This window comes from Necator americanus, chromosome V, assembly GCF_031761385.1.
Source record: "Necator americanus strain Aroian chromosome V, whole genome shotgun sequence".
In the NCBI taxonomy this organism is placed as follows: Eukaryota; Metazoa; Nematoda; class Chromadorea; order Rhabditida; family Ancylostomatidae; genus Necator; species Necator americanus.
This window is the reverse complement of record NC_087375.1, coordinates 29,630,657-29,652,062: the sequence shown is the minus strand read 5'-3', so window position 1 is coordinate 29,652,062 and position 21,406 is coordinate 29,630,657. Positions and strand designations below refer to the sequence as shown.

Sequence of the window (21,406 nt, the reverse complement as noted above, 5' to 3'; positions counted from 1 at the left end):
AGAACGGACCATAAAACTCACTCTTAGATCATGCAGCACTGTTCGCCAGCAGATGAGATCATGAAGCGAATATCTGTGCTGACCATAAAGAAATACATAAGAAGCATACAAACTGATGAGATAGCAGTGGTTCGGTTACGTAGTTAAACGTACCAGATCGGATCACTTTGTATCGATCATGACAGCATTTCTGGTACTCATCTTGATAAAAAAAAAACATTATCAACGCCAACCTATAGCATGTTCACTCTTTCTTGAACTTGAGCATGACTTTTGAGTGTTTTCCGATTAACTGATATTGTTTGTACACATGATTTAAAGGCATCATCCTACGAATCTGAGGTGGTACGGATTTCACGTGGAGTATTCTCATACGGGATTAAGGAGAGAAGGGTGATTCCGTCCATTTTTTCCTAATTGCTGTAAAAAAACAGCCCGGACGATACGGGTTCGAGCGATCCGGCGCGCTATTTTCTACAACGAACTCGATTGGAGCCCGCCAGCTTTGTGCACGCGCCGCATCTTCCGGGCCGTTTTTACGGCAATTAGGAAGAAATGGACGGAATCAGTCCCCTCTACTTAATCTACGACCCCGTATAAGAATACTTCACCTGAAATCCGTACCACCTCAGATTCGTGGGGTGATGCCTTTATGAGAAGAGATTTAAGAGAAAAACTCGAGAAAGTAAAGGACCAACTCCCTTGTTCCACTAACGATGAGATCTATTGCATATTAACCACTATGAGAACCATCCGATGCAAACCAATCGTCCACCATCAGAATTTGAAACAAGTCAGTGATGTACTAGTTTTAATCATTCAGAATCGAAGAACAAAGCAGAAATAATTTATCTATGTACCACAGAAATTCCGCATTCACATAAGGCATTGCATAACTACAAAACCGCAATCACGTATCACAGAGATTTCGAAACAGATTGCACGTACTGACAACGTATTAAGCAGTAGAAAAATAATACAGAGAAAAGTCCCGCGTGAAAGCGATACGAAGAAAAAACGACAATTTCCCATCACCGAAATTTACCAGCAAGTATAATAGAAATGTAATACCTCTTTCTTGATTATGCTATAATTACTATGCATATGGACTTTTCATGCATCAGACTAGACCTAATTTCGCAAGTCATGTCACAAAAGCATTACCTAGCTGTTACACTACACAGTTATCGACTTTCGCATGCGTGTGCGTAAGCAAACTGCAAAAAAAGAACAGTCAGGTGACATTTCCTCAGAACATACACGAGACTTTCACAAGTGACTTAGTGGATTAGAGGGAAGCTACCAATCCGGCGCTCAGAGACCCTTGATCTCAAAGAGAGGTGGGCTTGCGACCTTTACTGCTTCCTTCCTCCAGCTCTTGTAGTCGTAACTCCAGCTGTACTCTCACCTAAGTGATAAGAGTATTTTGCAGAGGAGATGAGGAAATGAACTGATATTCATTTCAATGATTAAATTTCCAAGGCAATATCAATAGTAGATTATTGTTACGACAAACGTTCCTTTTCAAAGCTTCAGGATTTCTTTTTCAACTTCTATATTTTGATTAAAAAAATCAGTAAATAGGGCCACGATATACTGCACAAATCATGCACAAATCACAATTTAAACATAAGGGAAAATTCTTCTAGTAATGCTATGGTTATTTGTGAACTGCAGTGATTTCAAGCTATTTTGTGTTGTTAAATATGCTTTCCTTCCTACAGATTGTGGCAAATAAATGAAAATGCAATAAAAAATAAAGCAAAGGAAATTGAACTCTAAAAACCTATTGAAAGAAAAACCAGTGTGGTGTGTGAAATGAGGAATTGAAAGTAGAAAGTAAGATAATGACGACATGTTACCAATGCAGCTTTCACATGACACCGCTAACAAAACCGACTATTTCTTATTTTCTTGCCCGTGCGTAAAATGAAAATGTTAACATACCTGAGCCATGCGAGCTCTTTCTGCTTCCAGCTCAGCATTTTGTGCTCGAAGACCTAAAAACATTCTTGAGTCCACGCAAGAGAAGCAGAGTAGATAAAAATATAATGATGATAATCTGTGTTAAAGCGAATGTCACCTTGTTGGAAGAGTGAACAGATTCGGACTTAAAAGCAATTAATAACGACATACCTTCACAGCGTCGAGCCCACCGTTCCACTCCTTTCCCTTCCGTAGCATCTGATTCGTCTCCAAGAAGGTCAGCTATTTGTGTATCTGAAATTGGGTTAATGTAACAAAAAGAGCAATGAAGACATAGAAACACAACACAACACACCGAATCCTGCAATGAACCGCTCTATCTCGCTGACTTCCACAAATTGTCCTTCAGTTTGTGTTTCTGCAGTGCTGGTCTTTCGTGGAATCGGCGCTGGTGGAGAAACTCTCTGAGGAATCGGAGGTGGAACTGCTGCTGGTATTGAACCTGAGGAGAAACATAGAAACGGAATAGAATCATGGAGAGGGGAATCAAAATCAAACAGGGGACAAAGTGAAAATGTAGATGCATAGGAAAGGATATGAATATGCGAACTGAAGAGTGAATCTGTTACCACCAGAAGTAGTGAGAGCAGTTCCCTGCTCGACTGCGGTGGATGTGGAGTCAGAAGCTCTTCGGTCTCCAGAAGTCAATGGCAGCCTGAAAAAATTTGATACATATTTCAACAAGATGTGTTTACAAATAGCATAAACAGTGGGATATCTGAATACCATGTGAAGAATATTAAAATGAGGAAAGAAAGAGTTTCATTTAAAGGACAAAGAGAGGGTCAAATTCCAAATAGGATTGCCTAGCTAAAAAAAAACCAAAGGAACGCATCAAAACAGCGTTAATTTTAGTGCTGGATATAGTAAAAAATTCAGAACTGACTTATTTTGCTAATAAATCAAGATGAGGTGCGTTTCTCTGTCAGAAGTAACGCCGAACAAGGAAGGCTCCTACTAGAATAGTCGACTTTTTAAACAATGCATTGGATTATTAAAGTAGCATCAAGAACGAAGAACCATAGCAAAATAAGAAAAGAAAAACGTCTTCTGGATAACAAGAAAACAAAAAAAAGTACCCCGAATGTGAGATTTGAACTTGTTTCATCATGTCTAGGCTCGCACTTCTTATGTGACCCCTTTGCTGAGGTCTTGGAGGAGGTTGCGGGGGAGGTCCAGAAGGTGATTTCAATGCGAGTAATGGCACGGCTGCAGAAAACAGTATAAATAATATAAGTGCTCCATCACAAGAAATAAATTGACTTACTTTGTTTGACAGCTGTAGGACGACTATCCACCAACAACGGCGGCACATCGGAGAACTCAGCAAGATGCGTGTTCTGTAAGGTGAAGAAGTAGCAATAGACGTGAAATAAAGGAGAATAGTGATTAAATTTCACATGAGGTTTAACCAAACCACATAAACGTATTGAATCAAGTTATAGTTAAACGTGCAAGGAATATTAGAAACGTTCAGGAAATCCATCGCCGCGAAAAGTACAAATCGGGAAAAATGTAGTTGCGGGAGGAGGAGGGCACTCAGTGGCGCCCTTACTTCTTCACGCTCTTACTTTTAACCTAGTAACTTTAGCTTACACGTCATAGATCCTCTAAGACAGATGATTAGGCCTTACGGCCTCGACTAATTTAATTATTTTCTTCGAAAAATAAGGGCACCACTGAGTGCCCCCCCCCAACTACATTTTACCCCAAAAGTTCTGTATGGATCTCGCTCACCTTCTTCGTTGTATTGATAGAGTTGTGAACAGCAAAATCAACGGCATCAAACTGATCCCATGATCCCGAGGAAGGAGGACCTAAAAAGCAGTACCGGTACACAGAGCAACAAAAAAAAAGTTAAAAGCACAGTAGAAAGAGTTCCGAGGTTTTCAAACTGCAAAAAACAGCCAAATATCCGAGATTAAATAATGTGAAGACGGTTCGAAAATAGGAAGCCAAGCCTATTTCATTCCACTCAAACACTAACCTTGAACTGCAGAAGTAGATGTAACTGGACTGATTTGCACTTGAGAATTAGATCTAGGTGGTCCCAACGGAGGTCGTAGACAAAACGGCAAACAAAATGGGATCGCAACTTGTCCCTTAAATGAATAAATCCATCCATAAACGAAGCGAATAAGAAGAACAGAAACCGAGTTACCTTCACTTTTAAAACGATAAGATGCATTGCTGTCGAAAATTCATTGATATCTAGCCAACCGTCCTCATTCACGTCAGAAAGACTCCAGATCCTGTAGAGATGAGATTTCGATAAACATGGGCAATGAGCAAGGAAGTACTCAGCAGCCCGGATTTGAGAAAAGAGTTTTCAGCAGGCAGCAAGAAAAAGGCGTCATTAATACATTGAGCTGGATTGGGAAAAAAGGGCAGAAGAACTACATAGGACACTTATAACCCCGATTTTTTAAAAAAAATTTCAATTTAAACCACACGGGATTCAATATTAACCTTGATAATGAATCGTTGTCCAGACCGCTACGCCTGAAGAAGTGAACAACGCGTAAGTCACCACCATTTAGAGCTCCTTCAAGAGAGGTAGTTCCCTTTAAAAGAGAAGGATTTTCTATTACCACAATCGAAAATAATGACGTTCGGCTATACCTGCGTTGTTTTCATCAAGTGACGAAAGCATTTTGTGTAGTATTCTCGTTGTCGCTCTGATATTTCGTAAAGTGCATCCTGACTTGCATATGCTTTTCCCCTGAAGAACGTCTAATAAACGAAAAATCAAGGTTGCAGAGAGAACGACAAATGACTGTCGATTAAAGACCTTAATGTGCAATTTTTCTCAATAGCTTGTGAGCAGAGTAACGAAAAAACTTTGCAGTTCGGTGTGGTTTTCTATTCAAAACGAAACTCAATCGAATAGTTTATGTAATAAAGTACTAAAATGAGAGACAGAAAGAGAAACCGCGTGCTCACCATGAAAGAATTTGATACTTAAGTAAATAAGTAAAGAAGGCGCAAACCAAAACGAAAATGACTATACTCACCTTCGAGGACTTGCTATTATGTCAGCGACAGTCTTGGCAAAATCTCCGTTTGCAAAGTAAAGTGGTCTACTTTCATGATCTGCCGCCATATGAAGCGTAACGCTATAATACGAAACAATATGTGTGATAAGAGAAAAAGTCTCACAAAAAGCGACTGTAGGAGTCAAAGAAGGAGAACGAAAAAAAATGAATGAACATAAGAAATCATAACTGAGAACATGTTTTGCACCCGAATAGAAAGTTAATAGTACCAAACGTCAAAATAAAGAAAAAAGCAGCAGAACATGAGAGTTGGAAAACTCCTGGGATTGGTGAAGTATTCCGTAAGATCCCATGGTGTATTGTCTGCAATATTTCGCAGTTGCATAATGACGTATACAGGGATGAGTTTAAAATCAGTTGGTTTTTATCTGGGAGGCTGATGAATGACTTCTTGTTGAAGTGTGGTCGTTTCCAGTGGAAATCAAGGAATTCCAGCATATGACTGAGTTGAAAACTAGAAGTTTTTCCAGTGCGAGGTCGAGCTGCAGCGATTGTTCCAAGGAACGTTAAGGTTTTTGTTTCATTGTATGCCAGCACGCAAATTCGTCAACCTGATCGTAGAAATGTGCATCGATCATCTTCAATTCCTCAACTTGAATACGAATAAGTAGTTTTTGTCGGTGTTCTGTTCTCATACGCACACCGATTTGTTCGTGGATGAGGCAATGAAGTATAGACGTAAGGCACGGGACGTAGATCAATGGAAGCAAGTCTCAAACAATGTCGAACGTTGGAAATATACTCCGTATTGGGATATTTTTTCCCGTCGCATCACGGTCTTTGCATACGTCTCTTCCAGTGTCCTTTGATACTTGTGAGTTCCTTATCCACAGTTCGTATTGATCTGAAGCAGTAAAGAAGCATTGCTGCAGTCGTCCATCTTAATTTAAAAAAAAACAAGGGAATCGACCGGAAACAGTATGTATACAATATGTGAGTGGAAAGTGTGTCTCGGGGCAGAGACGTGTGCGTTGCAAAATTGCGACGCGCGTACGCTCGGTTGAACATGTTCTCTGACGACTTTACATACAAACACTTAAAGAATATACTGTGCCATTTTTTTTAAAGCTTTCCGATGGGAGTGAGTTAGTGTGCAGAAAAAATAATGACTAGAGATTGATGTTCGGTTATAATTGCGAGAAGTTGTGATGAGAATTCTGCGACTAGGGAGCAGAAACCTATTGGAACACGATGTTGCGGCAACTTCAGAACGATCGTTACTAAAATGTTTATGAACGGGAAACTCCCGCCCGTGAATGGAATGGTGTTCATGGCAGCGTCTCAAACAGGACTTCATCGATATGATGAATGTTATTGTTTTGGTGCTTTCCTAACTTGACAAACATTGAAAAAACGTCATCTGCGCAATGAACGCCTATCATGAATGAAATCGTCGAGAACGAAATGCTTGCATTGCGATAGCCTTAATTGAATAGACAAAACTAATCTAAACCAAACTAACTACTTGCTCGGGTAAGATGTGATAAGCCGGATCAAACCTTCCGAATGTTTTCCCACCAAGAATGATAAATCACCAATATAAAAAGGACTTTACTGCTCAATCACTTTATTTCGTAGTAATGTCTGAAGAAGACCAACAACAGGAAGATGCGCTCGTGGAGTTTGATGAGGGTACGGTGAGTAGACAGATTGCTGCTGTTCGTGCATCTCTGATCGTTTACAAAGATTATGGCGGAATCCGGAATGTGGGTTGATGTTGATGAAAAAAATTCCCTCAACTACAGCAAGATCGTAAGAAGAAAATAAAACTAACAAAATGCCCTGATGTTAAATGAAGTGACTCTGACGACGTATCTCCCAATAAGCAGCTGCTGAATAAGTAGGCCGAATGCTAAACTAAATGATCAAAAGGTGGGCCTTACGTCCCAAGTGATTCAAGCGATCACCTTGACTTGACTCCCGTTTTTCTTCGCCAGTAATCCTTCCATTTGTCCCGATCGCGTGCCAGAGTCGCCCAATGGTTTCTCCTTTCGCTTGGGACACGAAGAGCATCGAGTTTTCCTTTCAAAGACTCTGTGAAGAAGTCTGACCATCTAGTCGGCGGTCTTCCTGCAGTGCGCTTAATATCGCGTGGAACCCAGTCGCTCTCGGCTCTGCTCCAATGGTTGTCGTTGAAGCGCATCGTGTGCCCGGCCCACCTTATTTTGCTGTACTTGCCAAATACAGCGGCGCTTCTGATCCTCTGATGTTCCATTTGGATTCCGGAGAGCACTCATCCTCGCCTCTCGATTTGCGAAATCTCGACGGGCGTAGCGAATGCTCTTTCCCTCCTCTGCAGCTCCAGCCGACACTTCTGCTCTTCTCTCTTTGAGGTTTTCTGTTATCGCCCCTCTGCAAAGCCTTACGAGCTCAGACGTGAGTTTCTGGTTGCCTGCAGCTCGTGCAGCTCACGTCTGAGCTCGTAAGGCTCGTGATTTATCAGCTCCAGAGTTTCCGGAGACAGGCCTCTCTTGGTGGTTTTAGAACTCTGAGCCTTTCTTGTGCAGTCATGAAGATGTTCAACGAGCCGATCGTACTCCTCGTCGATGCTGTCCATTGCGGAGTCTTCCCAAGAGCCGGCTAGAGTAACGTAAAGATCCCAGTAAATGATAGTTCTGGGACTTCACTCTCTGAATTTTCTCTTCTCTCGGGGTAAACGAAAGCCTTCCACGGGGGAGGCGATGATCCGATCCTGTATAAAACTTTGCTACAACAGCGACAACCTTTTACACAGAAACCTTTTATTGACGGTGATGTGGTCAATTTTAGTGTGGTACCCTCCACCAAGTGACTCTCACGTCTAGAGAGAAGGGGTTCTGGAATTGCGAATTTCCATGGTTGGTCTTAGTCGTCGTGATAAACTCAAAGAGTTATCCCCCTGTTCGTTACATTGTAGGCCGTGGGTCCTGATGTGAAGTTCCTCAGACGTTCTTCTGGGGCCAATCTTGGTGTTAAAATCACCAACAATGACCTTGTAGAAAATGTGGTTTTCTCTGTAGAACTTCTCTAGGTCCATATAGAAAGCTTCCATATAGAAAGAAAGGTAGTCAAACATGGCATTGAACTACATCTCCTCATCTGCAGACGTCAAATTCTGGTAGTTAGTTGTTCGAAAGAGTGTTATTTTCCATACTCGTATTAACGAGGACGCCAACTCTACCAACTCCTCCGCTTCCGATGCGAACGTGCGTGCGTTATAAGTACAGATAGTTATCCTAGTCCTTTTCCGTTTCAGTAGCCTAAAGGACTCCTACAGCCCCGTCCTTTCTGGCGCTACCGTACCAAGTTTTCCTTGGAATCAGGAGAATCTTTCTTCTTACTGTAACATGCGCAAACTTTCAAAACCTATAGACAGGTTGCAAGCCTCTAGTCCCATGAGTTTTTGGGAGGACGTTGCGTTCTCCCGGAGTGAATATTTAGAGCTTAGCTTTGTTGGAGGCGACTCCAAACCGCCTCCCTTGCACCTTCCAGTCACTTGAATGCAGGCTTTTGGCCGAACCGAGGTGCGGCTTACAAGAATTTAATGAGTCAGTCCTGGCACCACAGAAACAGGGAGTCCATCCCCTGAATCTACCTGCGTCTCAGGGTAGGTACAAGGTCGCTTTTGGTCTGCAGTTGGCGCCCTATCCGCAACCCGTGGACGCGCCACGTAGCCTCGCGACTAACCAGCTGTGATCCCTCTAGTGAGGGGGATCCGTGGATTCAGGTTTTTCATTGTTTTATATTAAAATAACGCTTAGCGCCAAATATGTTCATACGGGCTGCGCGTGTGCAGCAGAGTACACAACTGTTGGGATGAGACTATCGTAGCAGCAAAACTCTCTGATCAGTAGGAATGAAAGGGATTGCGACTTCCAGTTACGAAAATCTGGATGTTCCGACATATTTGAGCTTCCGAACTCCTCACATTCGAGAAAAGAGAAATCGGAAGTTTTTGAGGACATGGAGGCCTTCCTTTCCTTTTCTCTGGCGTGTAGAATTTTACGTCATTTGCAAATTGCTTCAGTATTTCCTAACTTGGATCGATTACGTTTCGCCTAATGGTTCAAACTTTCTGTTCGGTTTTCTATCCAACAATTCAATGTATCCTTCGTTTTCTTCAATCACTCTTTTGCGATCCGATTATTATGTGAAAGACGTTATACTGGCTCACGAAAGAGAAATATCGGCAAGGAGGATTGGAGACGTTTCGGATTTCTTAAAGAAAGCTTTAACAGGTGTGGGGAGTCAGTCAGAGTTCCGTTGTTGCCACACGGTCGATGCTTCGAAGCAGCCCCAGTGCAAACTAGGCCTTTCATCGCTCCGGGATTGACAAATTGATACCAGACTTGTTCGGGATGACAAAAACTCATCGACTGGGTATTGGTCATAGTGTAGGCCAATACACGCTCGAAAACCTCAACGATTACGAATTGCAGTAAAACTTGTTGGAGCATCCCAATTGGGTTGATATGCCAGTGACTTTTTCTTTTATTCTTTTAAAGAAAGCTTTCAGTGAACAATATGAATAAGATTTTGTGGATAAGGATTAATGGATGGAGTTCTTGCCATGTGCACCGCCCTCTGACGTGTAATTGCTGGTATAGGGTGTGTAGATGAAATGTTATGCCGTCGTTGGTGATTCCACACGGCAATACCTATATGTAGGTACAGTGAACAGCGACAAGCGCCTGCTACTGTATATCCCGTGAAACGCTACGTGAGACTACTTTGAATGGCATATATGGCTTCGGTTTTCACAATTTTGAACAATTATCAAAACACTGAACCAGGGTAGTGTGGCACCCGCAAAAGCAATAAAAGTCTCATCAGAAAACCACGTAATTACTCCATAAAAAACACATGTTTTTATTTTCTTGAACTTTTTTTCTAATAGAAGGATGGCTTTCCATTCGCTCCACATTTTCTGGTTTTTGAAGACACCTTCGGTTACCTTATTTGCTGTTTGTTTCTCACACTTACACGTCTCAAAAAAAGTTCAATGCAGGCGATACTTTGTTTCTCATTGGAGTTAGCTTCTACCCTTCCGCTTCCGACTCTCGATCATTCCCGATACTCCGCTGTTTCTTGACGTCAGTGCCCAACATCATTGCGTCCCAGTAGGGGCTTTGAACGCGTTCGGCTGTAATTTTAGTGCAGAGAATAATAATTTTAGCATAAGGAGGTCTTTGCGGGGTGATCTCCACACTAGTTTGGTGTATGTCACTCTCAATTAGGATGAGTTCGTTGAGTTCTTCGTGATTTGACTTCTGTTTTAGTTAATAAGAGATTCATGGGCAGTGATACGGTCGCTAGGAAAAGGAGCATATGGTCACGTTTATCATGTCATACACGTCAAAACAGGAATACAAGCTGCTTTAAAGGTGGGACCCATATGCAGTTTTAATACGCAGCTTTAATTGCGTGTAACTTATTTATATTATCATGATCATGATATGTAATAACGGGCTTATTCTGTTACGTGTGTGTGTGTCACGAAATTCGAAAAGGTGGTGTGACGGGTCCCACAGCGTCGGATTGGTGCGCAGGCCAGGTGTCAGATGGCTATGAAATGGGGTGAGACGGGCCCCGTGGCATCGAAATGGTTGCGCAATAACTTTGTGTGCGTGTCGCAAAAGGTAAATGGGTTTCATAGCCGTGCCCAATCGGCGCGTTGCTTTTCACCTTTATGACTCCTTCGCCCGGGTAATTCCTTGTACGTTTGCCACAAGCTGGTCACATTCCTTCCTCATTGTATTGACAGAATGTTTGAAGCTGAAGTTTGAATATTCTCGATATGTAGAATTGACGCATTTAGAAAGAAAACTATGAACTCTTTCGCCTTTGTTCATAATAAAAAGGATGAAGAAAGATTGTTAGAGTCAATTACACAAGTCTAATTTCACGGAAAAGGGCACTAATATTGATTTTCGTTGATCAGTGAAGAGGAGCGAAGCGAACACCAGCGAACCAAGCGGCTTTAGCCAGACTTCAAACTGGTACTACATATAATCTAGTCGAAAAGACGTGAAGCTTGCTACAGTTGCGGGAGCGCCTGCGCTTGAAACACCTTATATATAGTAAGGTGAAAACGACATGAATCACGGTGCAATTGCGTACGAAGCTTTCCTCGAAGTGGTGTGGTGGAACGTAGCGGTTAGGAGCGCACTGGAGCCCTTGCTGGCACCATCCATCGTTGCACTTTGCGATGGTCTCACCTCGCTTCCAACTGCTGCCTTCATCGCGCCGTTTCGAGCGCGAATATACCGTGCTCAATGTCGTTTTGAACCGATTATATGTTCACGTTTTCAAGTTTCATCTTTAGGCGGAGAGCAAATCTCAAGCGGAACGTGTTCTAAAGATGGAAAGAAATGTTTTGCAAGGATTTAAAGGTGTGAAAGGGACGGTACAGCTGATATCAATGGGAACCACTGACACTTACTCGTGCGTTTGATTTAAGTAACATTTTTGAGTACCAGAGATTGTAAGAAAGCACTGAGATACAAAACGTCTTTTTTCAAGTGTAAGGAATTTATTTTAAAGGTATATTGTGATGACGCTATGTGGAGCTGACCTTACACGAGCTTGTTCAACAGTGGCTAGACTAACGGACGGAACTATCCTCCGTTTAGCGATTGGCACTTTACTGTCTTTAAAACAGGCAAGATCATATCTTCTAACGATCGTTTTAACAATGCAAATCTAGTTATGAGTAGATATAAGGTAGGAACCAAACATTCCGATTGCACCATAGATTACTCTACATTATACAGTCCGCGGAGCGAAATCGGTCCAGGTGCGAAGTAAAACCGCATGTTATCTCGGTTTTAATTTGAAGAAGAACGGGCGGGTTCTAGGCGCTACATGGTTGCACTCAAATACCATCAAGTTTGGGTGCTAAAAGGGTGGTGCTATTTTGGCGGCAGCACTTGTTACACGGTAGCCGCTACTGTGCTAAAAGTTTACTATTCACATTCTTTTGTATCTCGTCGCGGGTTTCACTCGTTTTCTTCAACAGTGCTTATCTAGGGCTTCGTTTTTTGAGCTCCTTCTTGGCTGTTTACAACAAAAAAGCATCATTCATAAACGGAGCTGGATCCAGAAGTGCTTTAGCGTGGTCTATTTTTTTTCTGAAGTTGTTTCTTTCGAACAGCTTACGACCCGAATATGCGAATAAGAAAAATGGTTCAATGTCAGCTTTGACTGTCTTCGTCGCTCACGCTCCAACATCATGCTACGAAGAGGAAGACGTCGAAGCTTTCTGTATGGACCTGGAGGAGTTCTACCGAGAAGATCATACCTTCTACAACGTCATTATATGTGATTTCAACGCCAAAATTGGCTCGAAAGTAACGCATAAGGAACATCACATTGGGACCCATGGACTACAATGGAATGAACAGGGGAAGAGACTCTCCGGTTTCATAGTGACGACTAGACTCCTTACAGTCCGAAAGTGACTGTTTCGCATACTGTGTTCTCTACCAGAGTCATCGGGCCTAATTTTTTCGAAGAGGTAGATCAGTTAATGTTGATTCCAATCGATAATGTGACATGTAGGAGAATTTTGTATTCCCGAAAATTAAAGAGCACACTCAATCTAGAGGACTTCTGCCTTCCCCTGGAGTTACGGCACATACAGCGCGTCGTCCGTTTTTCTGATTTTTCTCCTCATGCGAGGCAGGTCGAGGCCGAGATTTTCAAACATCGTCCTCAGAGGATCTCGGAACTACTTAAGAAGCTTGTTCGAGTAGCAATTGAAGGAATCTCGACATCCTTGCAAGAGGGATGGAAAACTTCCTAGAACCGTTCTAAATGTGTATCCGCTGGCAAAGCCACTACTTGAATGATACACTTATTAAAGCATGAAGTGAAAATTTTTACATCTATTTTCGGGGTATGAGAAGCCTTTGGTGGGAATTTGTATTACCTTCAGACATCCTGCGAAATGTACGAGTTATTTCTGCCACACCTTGTATCTGCAGCCAATGACGGCGCATCGAGACCATCGCTCAATCTAGGGTGGGAGGCAGCTGCCTAACGCTTTGCTTGCGTGCAGCTGAGATCGACTCCGCTTCGTATTTTATCGCTTGCGCGATCTTGCGCCATGAGGCACGGTCCATTTACGCGCGCGATCGAAACAACGTGGTGGAGGTAGCAGTTAGAACCCAGGCGGGACCATCGCTAACTGCAGCGATGGATGATGCCAGCAAGGGTTCTAGTACGTTCCTAACCGCTACGCTCTATCGCTCCTCCTCGAGAGAAGCCACGCATGCAATTGCACTGCTTCATGTCGTTTTGACTTTACCATATACACGTGCACTACTTTTTTGAGCAGAACAAAGCTTGTTATCGATCTATATTCCGGTTAATGGTTTGACGTCGTCGCCTTCTTCAGAGTCTGGAAATCAAAAACACGTGTAATCTATCCCCTCAAACCCCTCGTCGCCCCACAAAATATGACTTGGGGAACAGATTTCTCAGAGACAACATCAGAGAAGCAGACCACAATTCCGCTCATCTAGATAGTAGTAAAGCCGTGATGTGAGCTGACCACTAGTTATAAGAGTTGTGCAGCTAATAGTAACTCATAACGATGCTCCTTGCCCGTAGGTCAAAACCCGCAGAGGTCTTAGCACGGGACCAGCTCGTTGGTCAGAGCGATGCATTTTTCTTTACTGTCCAATATTTTTTTCTGCCACAAAGCGTCAAGTTCGCGTGCCTGATCATGATTGCAATGTTGAAATGGATGTTGTCCTGATGTAGGAAACTCTGTACATAACTGTAGATTTTGGTGCAATATTAACACTAGGACTATCATGGATTAATGGCTATGCTGGAGTCTTATTAGTGGAAAACAATCGCTACTCAGGCATCTCTTGATTAGTAACTCTTCCTTTAGAGAATAAGATCTTCGTCTCTTCGACGACTTAACATGAACAATAATATATGTTTATCGTTATAATACCGAAAAAGTGATGACATGAAGGCTGCAAGCGCTGACCCAAAGTATGATAAGACTCGCTTTTGCTTCATTGTCTCTTTTGTCATATCTCCTGGGATGGTAAGACTTACCCTACATAACAAGTTTTTCCTAGTGCGAAAAACTTGGGATAGCATTAAGAAGAACTCTCTGCATTCTTTGAAGGAGAGTTCTTTTATTTATTAACTACGAGGCAAAGGTCGCTTTGGCATCAACAGACTAAAACTTAAAGAGTTCAAGTGATTTTTCAAGAAATTTTTCCTTATTTTTAGCTGCATGAGATCGGATTTGTACACCGCGATGTGAAGCCGTGCAATTTCGCCACATCACGCTCTAATACGAGAGCCATACACGTCTTCGACTTTGGTAACTTCCTTTCCAAACAGATGAATTTTTTAAGTTTCTCTGAAGTCTTTGGCATCAAATTAACTAGTCTCTGGCTACTTAAAGTAAGACAGTAAAAGAGAACAGTAAGATTTTGGTCGGAAAAACATGCTAGCTCGTCGTCATTTGTTTAGCCACAGAACGTTGATGAAAGGAAAAGTTTATCTGTGAAAAGTCGCCAAGTTATTCCGAGTTAAGGTTTTGTGTCCTTTTCCTAGGAATGACGAGGAAATACGCCGCTAAGAATGAGAAGAATGAATGGTTTATCAAACGGAGGAGGACCCGAGTGAGTTTCGGAATTATACGAAAAAAGAACACGAATATTTAGTCGGCGCCGTATGCGTTCAGCTGGGTTGGCGCGGCGCGTCTGCGCAGCTGTTATCATAACTAACTAGAGAAGAGAATAAGGGGATCTATGAACAATAGTAAGTGCAGTGGAGTTCATATTTTATTTTATTTCATGTCTATCTGTCATCAAATATATCTGGTTCACCAAATGTGCCAATCGGAGATCGACCGACTTTCAAACGGTGCTGGAGGTGGATCGGAAAGCGTTTGCAGTAGTGTGAAATAGATGATGGGGGCCTGTACACATTATCAAATTACTGAGCCCTCATACCTCTTTTCAATCCATGCCTTTTTTCATTAATCTTCTCGATCTGCTCGAGCAACTGCAGTCATAGGTGTCTTTTCTTGTTTCAGTTACCCCAATCCTTCTGCCGCAACGCAGTATTCGAGACTGAAATATACTTCTTCTGCCCCAATCGAACGGTTATCGTGACATTCCGGTCAAAAACAACCTTTTAATGCCGAGATTCCCCCTTTTTATCTCGAATATAAGAGGCAGCTGCCAGTGTCCAAATTATTTTTTGTTTTTTTTTTTTTTTTTTGGGGGGGGGGGGGGGGGGGGGGGGTTTTTTTTTTTTTTTTTTTTTTTTTTTTTCGGGGGGGGGGGGGGCAAAAAAAAGGGGGGCGCCCCCCACTCCTTTTTTTAAATATTGGGAAGACAGAAAGAGTGTTTTTTTTTTTGCTTTTTTTTTTTTTAATAAGGAAAGCCCCCCCCCCCCTTTTTTTTCCCCCCCAAAAAAGAATACTCCACCTGAAATTCGTACCACCTCAGATTCGTGGAGTGATGTCGTTAACCCTGAAACATTGATGAGCTTGATGTTTAGTAAATATCTGCTAGGAAATTGCTCGCCGATGCTATCGACGATGACTATTTAGGTGTTATTTCGAGGTACTCTTCGATATTGCTCTTTGGCTGTGCATCACCGTGTTGAACAGGTGTTGTGGTCGTTTCTGCTTGGCTTAGAAAAAAAAAACAACAACGAAAATAGATTGCGGTTTTAGGGCCGAGTGGACGACTTGTGGTCATGGGTGTATATGATAGTAGAACTTCGTGATAAATTACCGTGGGCTCATTTATTACATCCTGAAGCAGTTCAAGCTGTAAAAGAAGAAACACCACATGAAAAATTATGTTCTTCGGAGTAAGAATTATTCTTGATGATATCATTTTTGTATATTTTCTTCACCACAGATGGCGAAAAAGAAGTTGGTGGGAATGAGCACCCAAAGCATATTGGCTACCTAGCTAGCTTTCTTGAGTTCTGAGCTAATAAATGGATTGTTGATTTAGTAGACGCTAGTCAGCATGATTACCTAAACTTAATAGCTTTTTTAAAATCAAAACTAGTCCTAATGGTGGGGTTTGCTAACCCTTTACTTGGGACCCTAACTGCTAAAAAAAAGTCGTTAGAAAATTCTTTGTGGCATCCTACTGGTTGAAGGTTGCTTGGGAAGCATTCTCGAAAATCGCCGTATATCAGGGTGAATTTGTATAAGGTTGGCCCGAAAGTTCTGCACTGAATTTCTAACTTTTCTTCAAGCAATTATAACTTTATAGTTCATTGGTATCAATCAACAAAATGGTGACCATCATGATCCACTACGTATGTCAAACGCTTCACAAGACTATCAATGCCAGAAGTCCAGAACTCTGGCGGCTTCGAACTGGAGAAGCGCGAAATCTCATCATCGAGCTTTTTGATCATCGAACGCTTTCTCTCGCAGATGCAGTTTCAGTGCCCGGAACAGACAGTAGTCATACAGATCCAAATCAGAAGAATAAGCAGGGCGTTCCCGATTAAAGTGGGGAATTTTCTGGCGAGTGAGTTTCGCCACGTGAGGTCGGACATTGTCATGAAATAGAGCAACATGGCCAGATTTCTTACGCTTCAGGCGAACTGCGTCTGCCAATTTATGAAGTTGAGAAGAGTAAACTTGAGCGGTCTCGATGCAGCCAGATGGGAGCAGTTCATAGTACAGGATTCTCTTGGATTCACCAGCAACACAGCAAAATGTTCTTGCCGTGCAATTCTCTTTCAGACTCTTTTGGAGGTGGTTCGCCACGTGTAGCTTTCTACTGTGTACGATTAACATACAACCCCTTAATATTATCTCCTGTAACGGTTTTGCGGGGAAAATCCAGCCTGTGTGAGCGCAGAGAAAAAGAAGAAGAAAAAGAAAAAAAGACAAACACTCAGTCTTGTCACAGCTGCGAAGCACTCCATTCAGGTGGGGGTGAGACCCAATGGACATCACTCTTTTATAACTAAGAGCTTAAGACGTCTGACGATTGTTGTACGGCCGCATCCAGGTGTCGTCGACAGTTTACGTTTAGTGGCATCCGGATTGTTTAAGAGAGCGTCACGCTAAGTTTCATCACTCCAGTCAGTCCAGCAACCGTAGCGAGGACGAACTCCGAGCAAAATATCTCCGCACTCGAACCGTTGGAACAAACGGGCAACGAATCCAGCGATACTACATTTCTTTTTAACGCAGGACAGTCATGAGCTTTGGCATCGACTATTTGGCCTCGAGGAACTTCTAGTACACGCTGATTCGAAATTGCCTTTGCTTTGTTGAAGTCGCAGCTGAATACTAGTGAAGTGCGCTACCGTATTTACCAACCTAATATAACGACAAAAACGGTTGCTATTAAGTTGCTGACCCTCGCTGACCGTGAATTGCTATGAAAAGATCGACAGTGCCCCAACTTTGGGAATTCTCGTGAAGTAAGTAAAGAAACAACGCGAACGGTGAAGTTGCGCGCTGAAGGCTCGACTGTTCCAAACACCAGCATTGTCAATCTAAGGTTACTATGCTAATCAACTAAATCTACTCTATCGATCTATTAAATGAATAAACCCTGTTCAGTGGCCAGACCTCAAGAAGTTTGGTTAGGTAATCATTACGACCACGTTTGAGGTTGCTCTCCGATCAGTTCCCTTTACCTGCTACAAATGGATCAAGGAGATGTTAGAAAGTCGGTATGTGGTTCGGCTATGACTGCATACCGGATGATCACAACCATGCCGTTCGTTTCCATCGTCCTGAGCCAACCAAGCCTTTCATTCTTCAAGTAATCGATAAATTGGTGCTAGGGTTCTAGCAGGATAAAAACACTGGCGTGACACATTGGCTTGCCCTCAAGTATGCAAGCCTGCACTAGCAGTTGCTAATGTGACCTCACTACTGCATTGTGGAAGGTTTTCCTCCTTATTGCGATACAAATCAAATTACCTCACCTTAATAGTTTAATAGCTTAATAGCTTAAGATTAGTTTAAACCTTAATAGTTTGTAGCGGACCTAGATAATTTAAAAAAAAAAGAAAAACTTTTTTCTGGAGATTATTATTATTTATACTGTTAGTACTTATCACTATTTCATTTCAGACACAGTTTCGAATGATTTAAGATGAAGCCTTTAAAATGACTAATAGAAGGTGTGGTTGATAGTTGTGAGAAGGTTCCGATAACCCTGCTGCTCCAGAGGGAATACAAAAATTGGGATTGTTGTTATGCTTCTTGTTCCTTGCCATTGGATGCGAATACCGGTTGTACCTAGATAAATGTAGATGGCCGTCAATACTTTTCTATTGTGAATTCTTAACCCGCAGGATTAAATTAGCAGATGGAGAGGTAGTGCGAAGGTTGTAGCAGCGTCGTCATCATAATTACATTATCGTTACATTGCTGGGACAAAGAGCTGGTATTGTATAAGTAGACCCTTAACTACTAGCTTTAATTAATTAGTAAATACCATTATTCGGAGGAAAAAGTGAAAACTTCTGATGTTGGCTTCAAGCTGCGGAAAGATCTCCTAAAGCAAAAGAGTTTGTGGTCTAAAAATGAAACCACAATAAAATAGCTAATACTGACTACACAACTTATTTATTTTGTGGTTCAGCACTGTTGAGGTAAAAATCTTCTTCTTTGCAGGACATCCCAAGTTTTTATTCCAGTAATGAAGCACTTCCAAAGTCTTGGCTACTTTGACAGACCTGATTACAACATGATTTTTGAAACAGTAAGTTCTGTGTTTTTTTTTCTCAGCACTAAACTCGAAGTGTGTCTATTTTAAAATAAAACAATGTTTTAACGTTGCAGATACTGAAAGAAATGAAAAAGAGGGATATGAAGGTGAGTGACCCATACGACTGGGAAGGCAAGATCTCCGATCCTGGCGTTGAAGAGAAAGTTGCCGAAGGTTTGTAACATTTTGTGAAGGTTTCATTCCTGCAAGGTGTTATGGTCGCAGAAGGATTTTCTCGCGTATTTTCACGTTTTCCCGAACACTTGCAGTTTTTAAAGAAAATGCTAGTGAATTAGTTTTTTTTTTGTCAGAACTCTATAAACAGTTTTTTTTTCCTGGAGATGCATACGATTGGATGGACATCACTTGCAATTTACTTTTGGCACTTTTAAATTCACTAACATTAAGAATTTTTCATTATACAAATAATTTAGTGTGCATCCGTCTCGGTGTGAAGGTGCACGAAGACCCGAAAACTGCATGCACTGAAGACTCGTCGGAAACCAGTGAACTGGTAACGCAACTTCTGAATCCTCAAAGCTTATCATCCTCATAGTTCTTCACATTTCCATGAGATAAGATAAGATCCATAAGCTAATTTTGACTTGAAAATGCAAAAGGTCGAACTTTGCAGGGGTACTTGCGACATGCGTTTGCACCTCATCCGACAGACGTCCCCGGAGGCGAGAAATACGAAGAAAAACGGAAAAAGGGAACGTAAGTTCGAACGATTTCCTTTCCGCCTTTGCTGAGGTAACTGTAATGGTGCATATATGTAGTGTACTCGTCAGTGGCAGTCAAAACAATGCGGATGTTATATCTGCACCTGGAGGTTCGAGGTACGTTAGAACTTTTTGAAAGAACGCGCTGAATCAAGTTCAAATTTTGTAGCCAAAGCGATATGAGCTCATCAAAATTAAACCGCCAAAATGAGGTAGGTGACTTTTTCTAAATTCATGATATGTATCTCATTTATACGGGGCGGGTGCGGCACAGTCGGCCAGAGGTCCGTTGTAGCCACACGGTCGAGGGTTCGAAACCGCCCTAGTGCAAACCAAGCCTTTCATCCCCTCGGGGTCGATAAATTGGTACCAGACTTGTCTGGGGGATAAAAACACTGAATTGATCATCGGCTGGCCCCCGCAAGTCATTGTATAGGCCAACATGTGTTCCAAAACCTCATCGATTACGAATTCCAGTAAAACGCGATGGCGCATCCCAAGTGGATTGATACGCCAGTGACTTTATCCTTTATCCTTTTATCTCATTTACATACGCGATTCACTTAATTAAGAGCAGAACTTACCAAAGGCGATGATCTTAGCATACTTATACTACGCGTATTATGTATGGATATACTTGCGTATCGCGGATCTATCCCACAAATCCTAAGATACTCCTATAGATAAGGCAGTAACATCTACGAGGTATGGAAATCCAAATGGTGGTAGATCTGATGGTGATTCTACGTCTTGTCTGAACTCAAATGTCATCGCTCTGGTTTTTTTTTTAAATCGTGGTCATTATCCTAGCAAAGTGAAGTACGCATTACCTTTAGAAATACAGTTCATGATATTTTTGGTGCAAGCTTTGTGCGATTTCTTTCGTCTTTCTCCCGCCTTTTCCGACTTCTTCTATTTGCGAGAAGAAGCCGTCGTAAATTCTACCACTGCATGCCGATGAAAGAACTTTCCCTGACAAAGGAAATACCGTACCTGTTAACTTCTTGGTGATTGTGGGCACTGGCGCCCCCACTATCCGATCGATGGGACCATAATCAATGGCGCTAACGAAAGAAGATTTTGCTACAACTAGGATTATGGATTATTCCTAATTCTGCACAATTAGATGATGAAGAAAAGAACTAAAAACCAAAAAAAGAGAAAAACTCGAAGTAAGTTTCTTCTCTTCCAGAGTAGAGAGCCTCTTCTGGAGTATTCTTCTAAACTGTGGCGAGATCTTTAAGCAAAATTTATTTCTCGACATGATGGAGATAGTTATTTCTGAATAAGTTGTGGTTCATAGAAGTTGCCCGTTTGATCACTGGATAAATTAAAATGTAGACTCAGTAGTAAATTCTAATCGAATTTAGCCGTTCCATTTTTTTTCGAACGAGAGATATCTACTGCTGGAAATAAAATTCACCCCTTTCTTCAGAAACTCTGATAACATTAATAATGAAAACAGAGGCGGAAATTTTTTTTCCAGAAATTAGCGTCATCCAAGCTGAAGAAAGCAACATCAATGAAGACGAAAAAAGAGAAAGGAAAAGGAAAGGAGAAGTAGCAGAACATGAAAGAGGCGATTACGTAATCTACACGATAACTTGTGTTGATAGTGACCCTTACTTGCATAAAATTAATTCGTTTTCATTTTGATTCACTGAACATTGTGATTCTTACGGGTGTCGAGGCATTAAGTCAGACACTAAAATAATCCCATGAGAAAGAGGTGAACGGAATATGAATGAAGCTTTATGGAGATCCTGACTAATATTTTACTTGAAAAAATGAAGGTAAAATTGTTGTTTAGGTTATAAAAGGGGAGACTCATCCTATCAATGACAGATACGTTGAAAACTCGACTGTCATGATTCTTTGAGCGGAAAATCAAGGAGTACTTGCTTAGATACTTAGATGG

The 21,406-nt window shown here is 41.8% G+C and overlaps 3 protein-coding genes across 5 annotated transcripts; 2 read left to right on the top strand and 1 right to left on the bottom strand.

Annotated features, from left to right (window-relative positions):
* Positions 1 to 1,330: 1,330 nt before the first annotated feature.
* RB195_015619 (uncharacterized protein) lies at positions 1,331 to 7,599 on the bottom strand (the record flags this gene model as incomplete). 2 transcript variants are annotated; one of them, XM_064206413.1, is made up of 16 exons in its annotated part: positions 1,331 to 1,408; positions 1,948 to 2,000; positions 2,137 to 2,220; positions 2,282 to 2,428; positions 2,556 to 2,641; positions 3,066 to 3,195; positions 3,254 to 3,326; positions 3,724 to 3,803; positions 3,974 to 4,088; positions 4,148 to 4,238; positions 4,456 to 4,550; positions 4,609 to 4,708; positions 5,001 to 5,102; positions 6,950 to 7,122; positions 7,202 to 7,380; positions 7,455 to 7,599. In XM_064206413.1, the coding sequence occupies 16 exons, from the start codon at positions 7,597 to 7,599 to the stop codon at positions 1,331 to 1,333; spliced, it is 1,731 nt and encodes a 576-aa protein (XP_064062294.1). The 2 variants fall into 2 exon arrangements, with proteins under 2 accessions (XP_064062294.1, XP_064062295.1); XM_064206414.1 differs by lacking the exons at positions 6,950 to 7,122; positions 7,202 to 7,380; positions 7,455 to 7,599 and having other exon boundaries at positions 5,001 to 5,089.
* RB195_015617 (uncharacterized protein) lies at positions 6,623 to 21,052 on the top strand (the record flags this gene model as incomplete). Of its 2 annotated transcripts, XM_064206411.1 has the most annotated exons (15): positions 6,623 to 6,679; positions 10,301 to 10,405; positions 11,347 to 11,465; positions 11,565 to 11,682; positions 14,277 to 14,370; positions 14,607 to 14,674; positions 15,613 to 15,672; positions 15,739 to 15,878; positions 18,673 to 18,760; positions 18,841 to 18,940; positions 19,201 to 19,280; positions 19,401 to 19,483; positions 19,546 to 19,605; positions 19,658 to 19,700; positions 20,975 to 21,052. In XM_064206411.1, 15 exons carry the CDS (start codon positions 6,623 to 6,625, stop codon positions 21,050 to 21,052), a joined length of 1,293 nt encoding a protein of 430 aa, XP_064062291.1. The 2 variants fall into 2 exon arrangements, with proteins under 2 accessions (XP_064062291.1, XP_064062292.1); XM_064206410.1 differs by lacking the exons at positions 6,623 to 6,679; positions 10,301 to 10,405 and adding an exon at positions 10,583 to 10,660.
* RB195_015618 (uncharacterized protein) lies at positions 12,212 to 12,481 on the top strand (the record flags this gene model as incomplete). The annotated part of the gene is made up of 1 exon (XM_064206412.1): positions 12,212 to 12,481. The coding sequence occupies one exon, from the start codon at positions 12,212 to 12,214 to the stop codon at positions 12,479 to 12,481; it is 270 nt and encodes an 89-aa protein (XP_064062293.1).
* Positions 21,053 to 21,406: the final 354 nt, after the last annotated feature.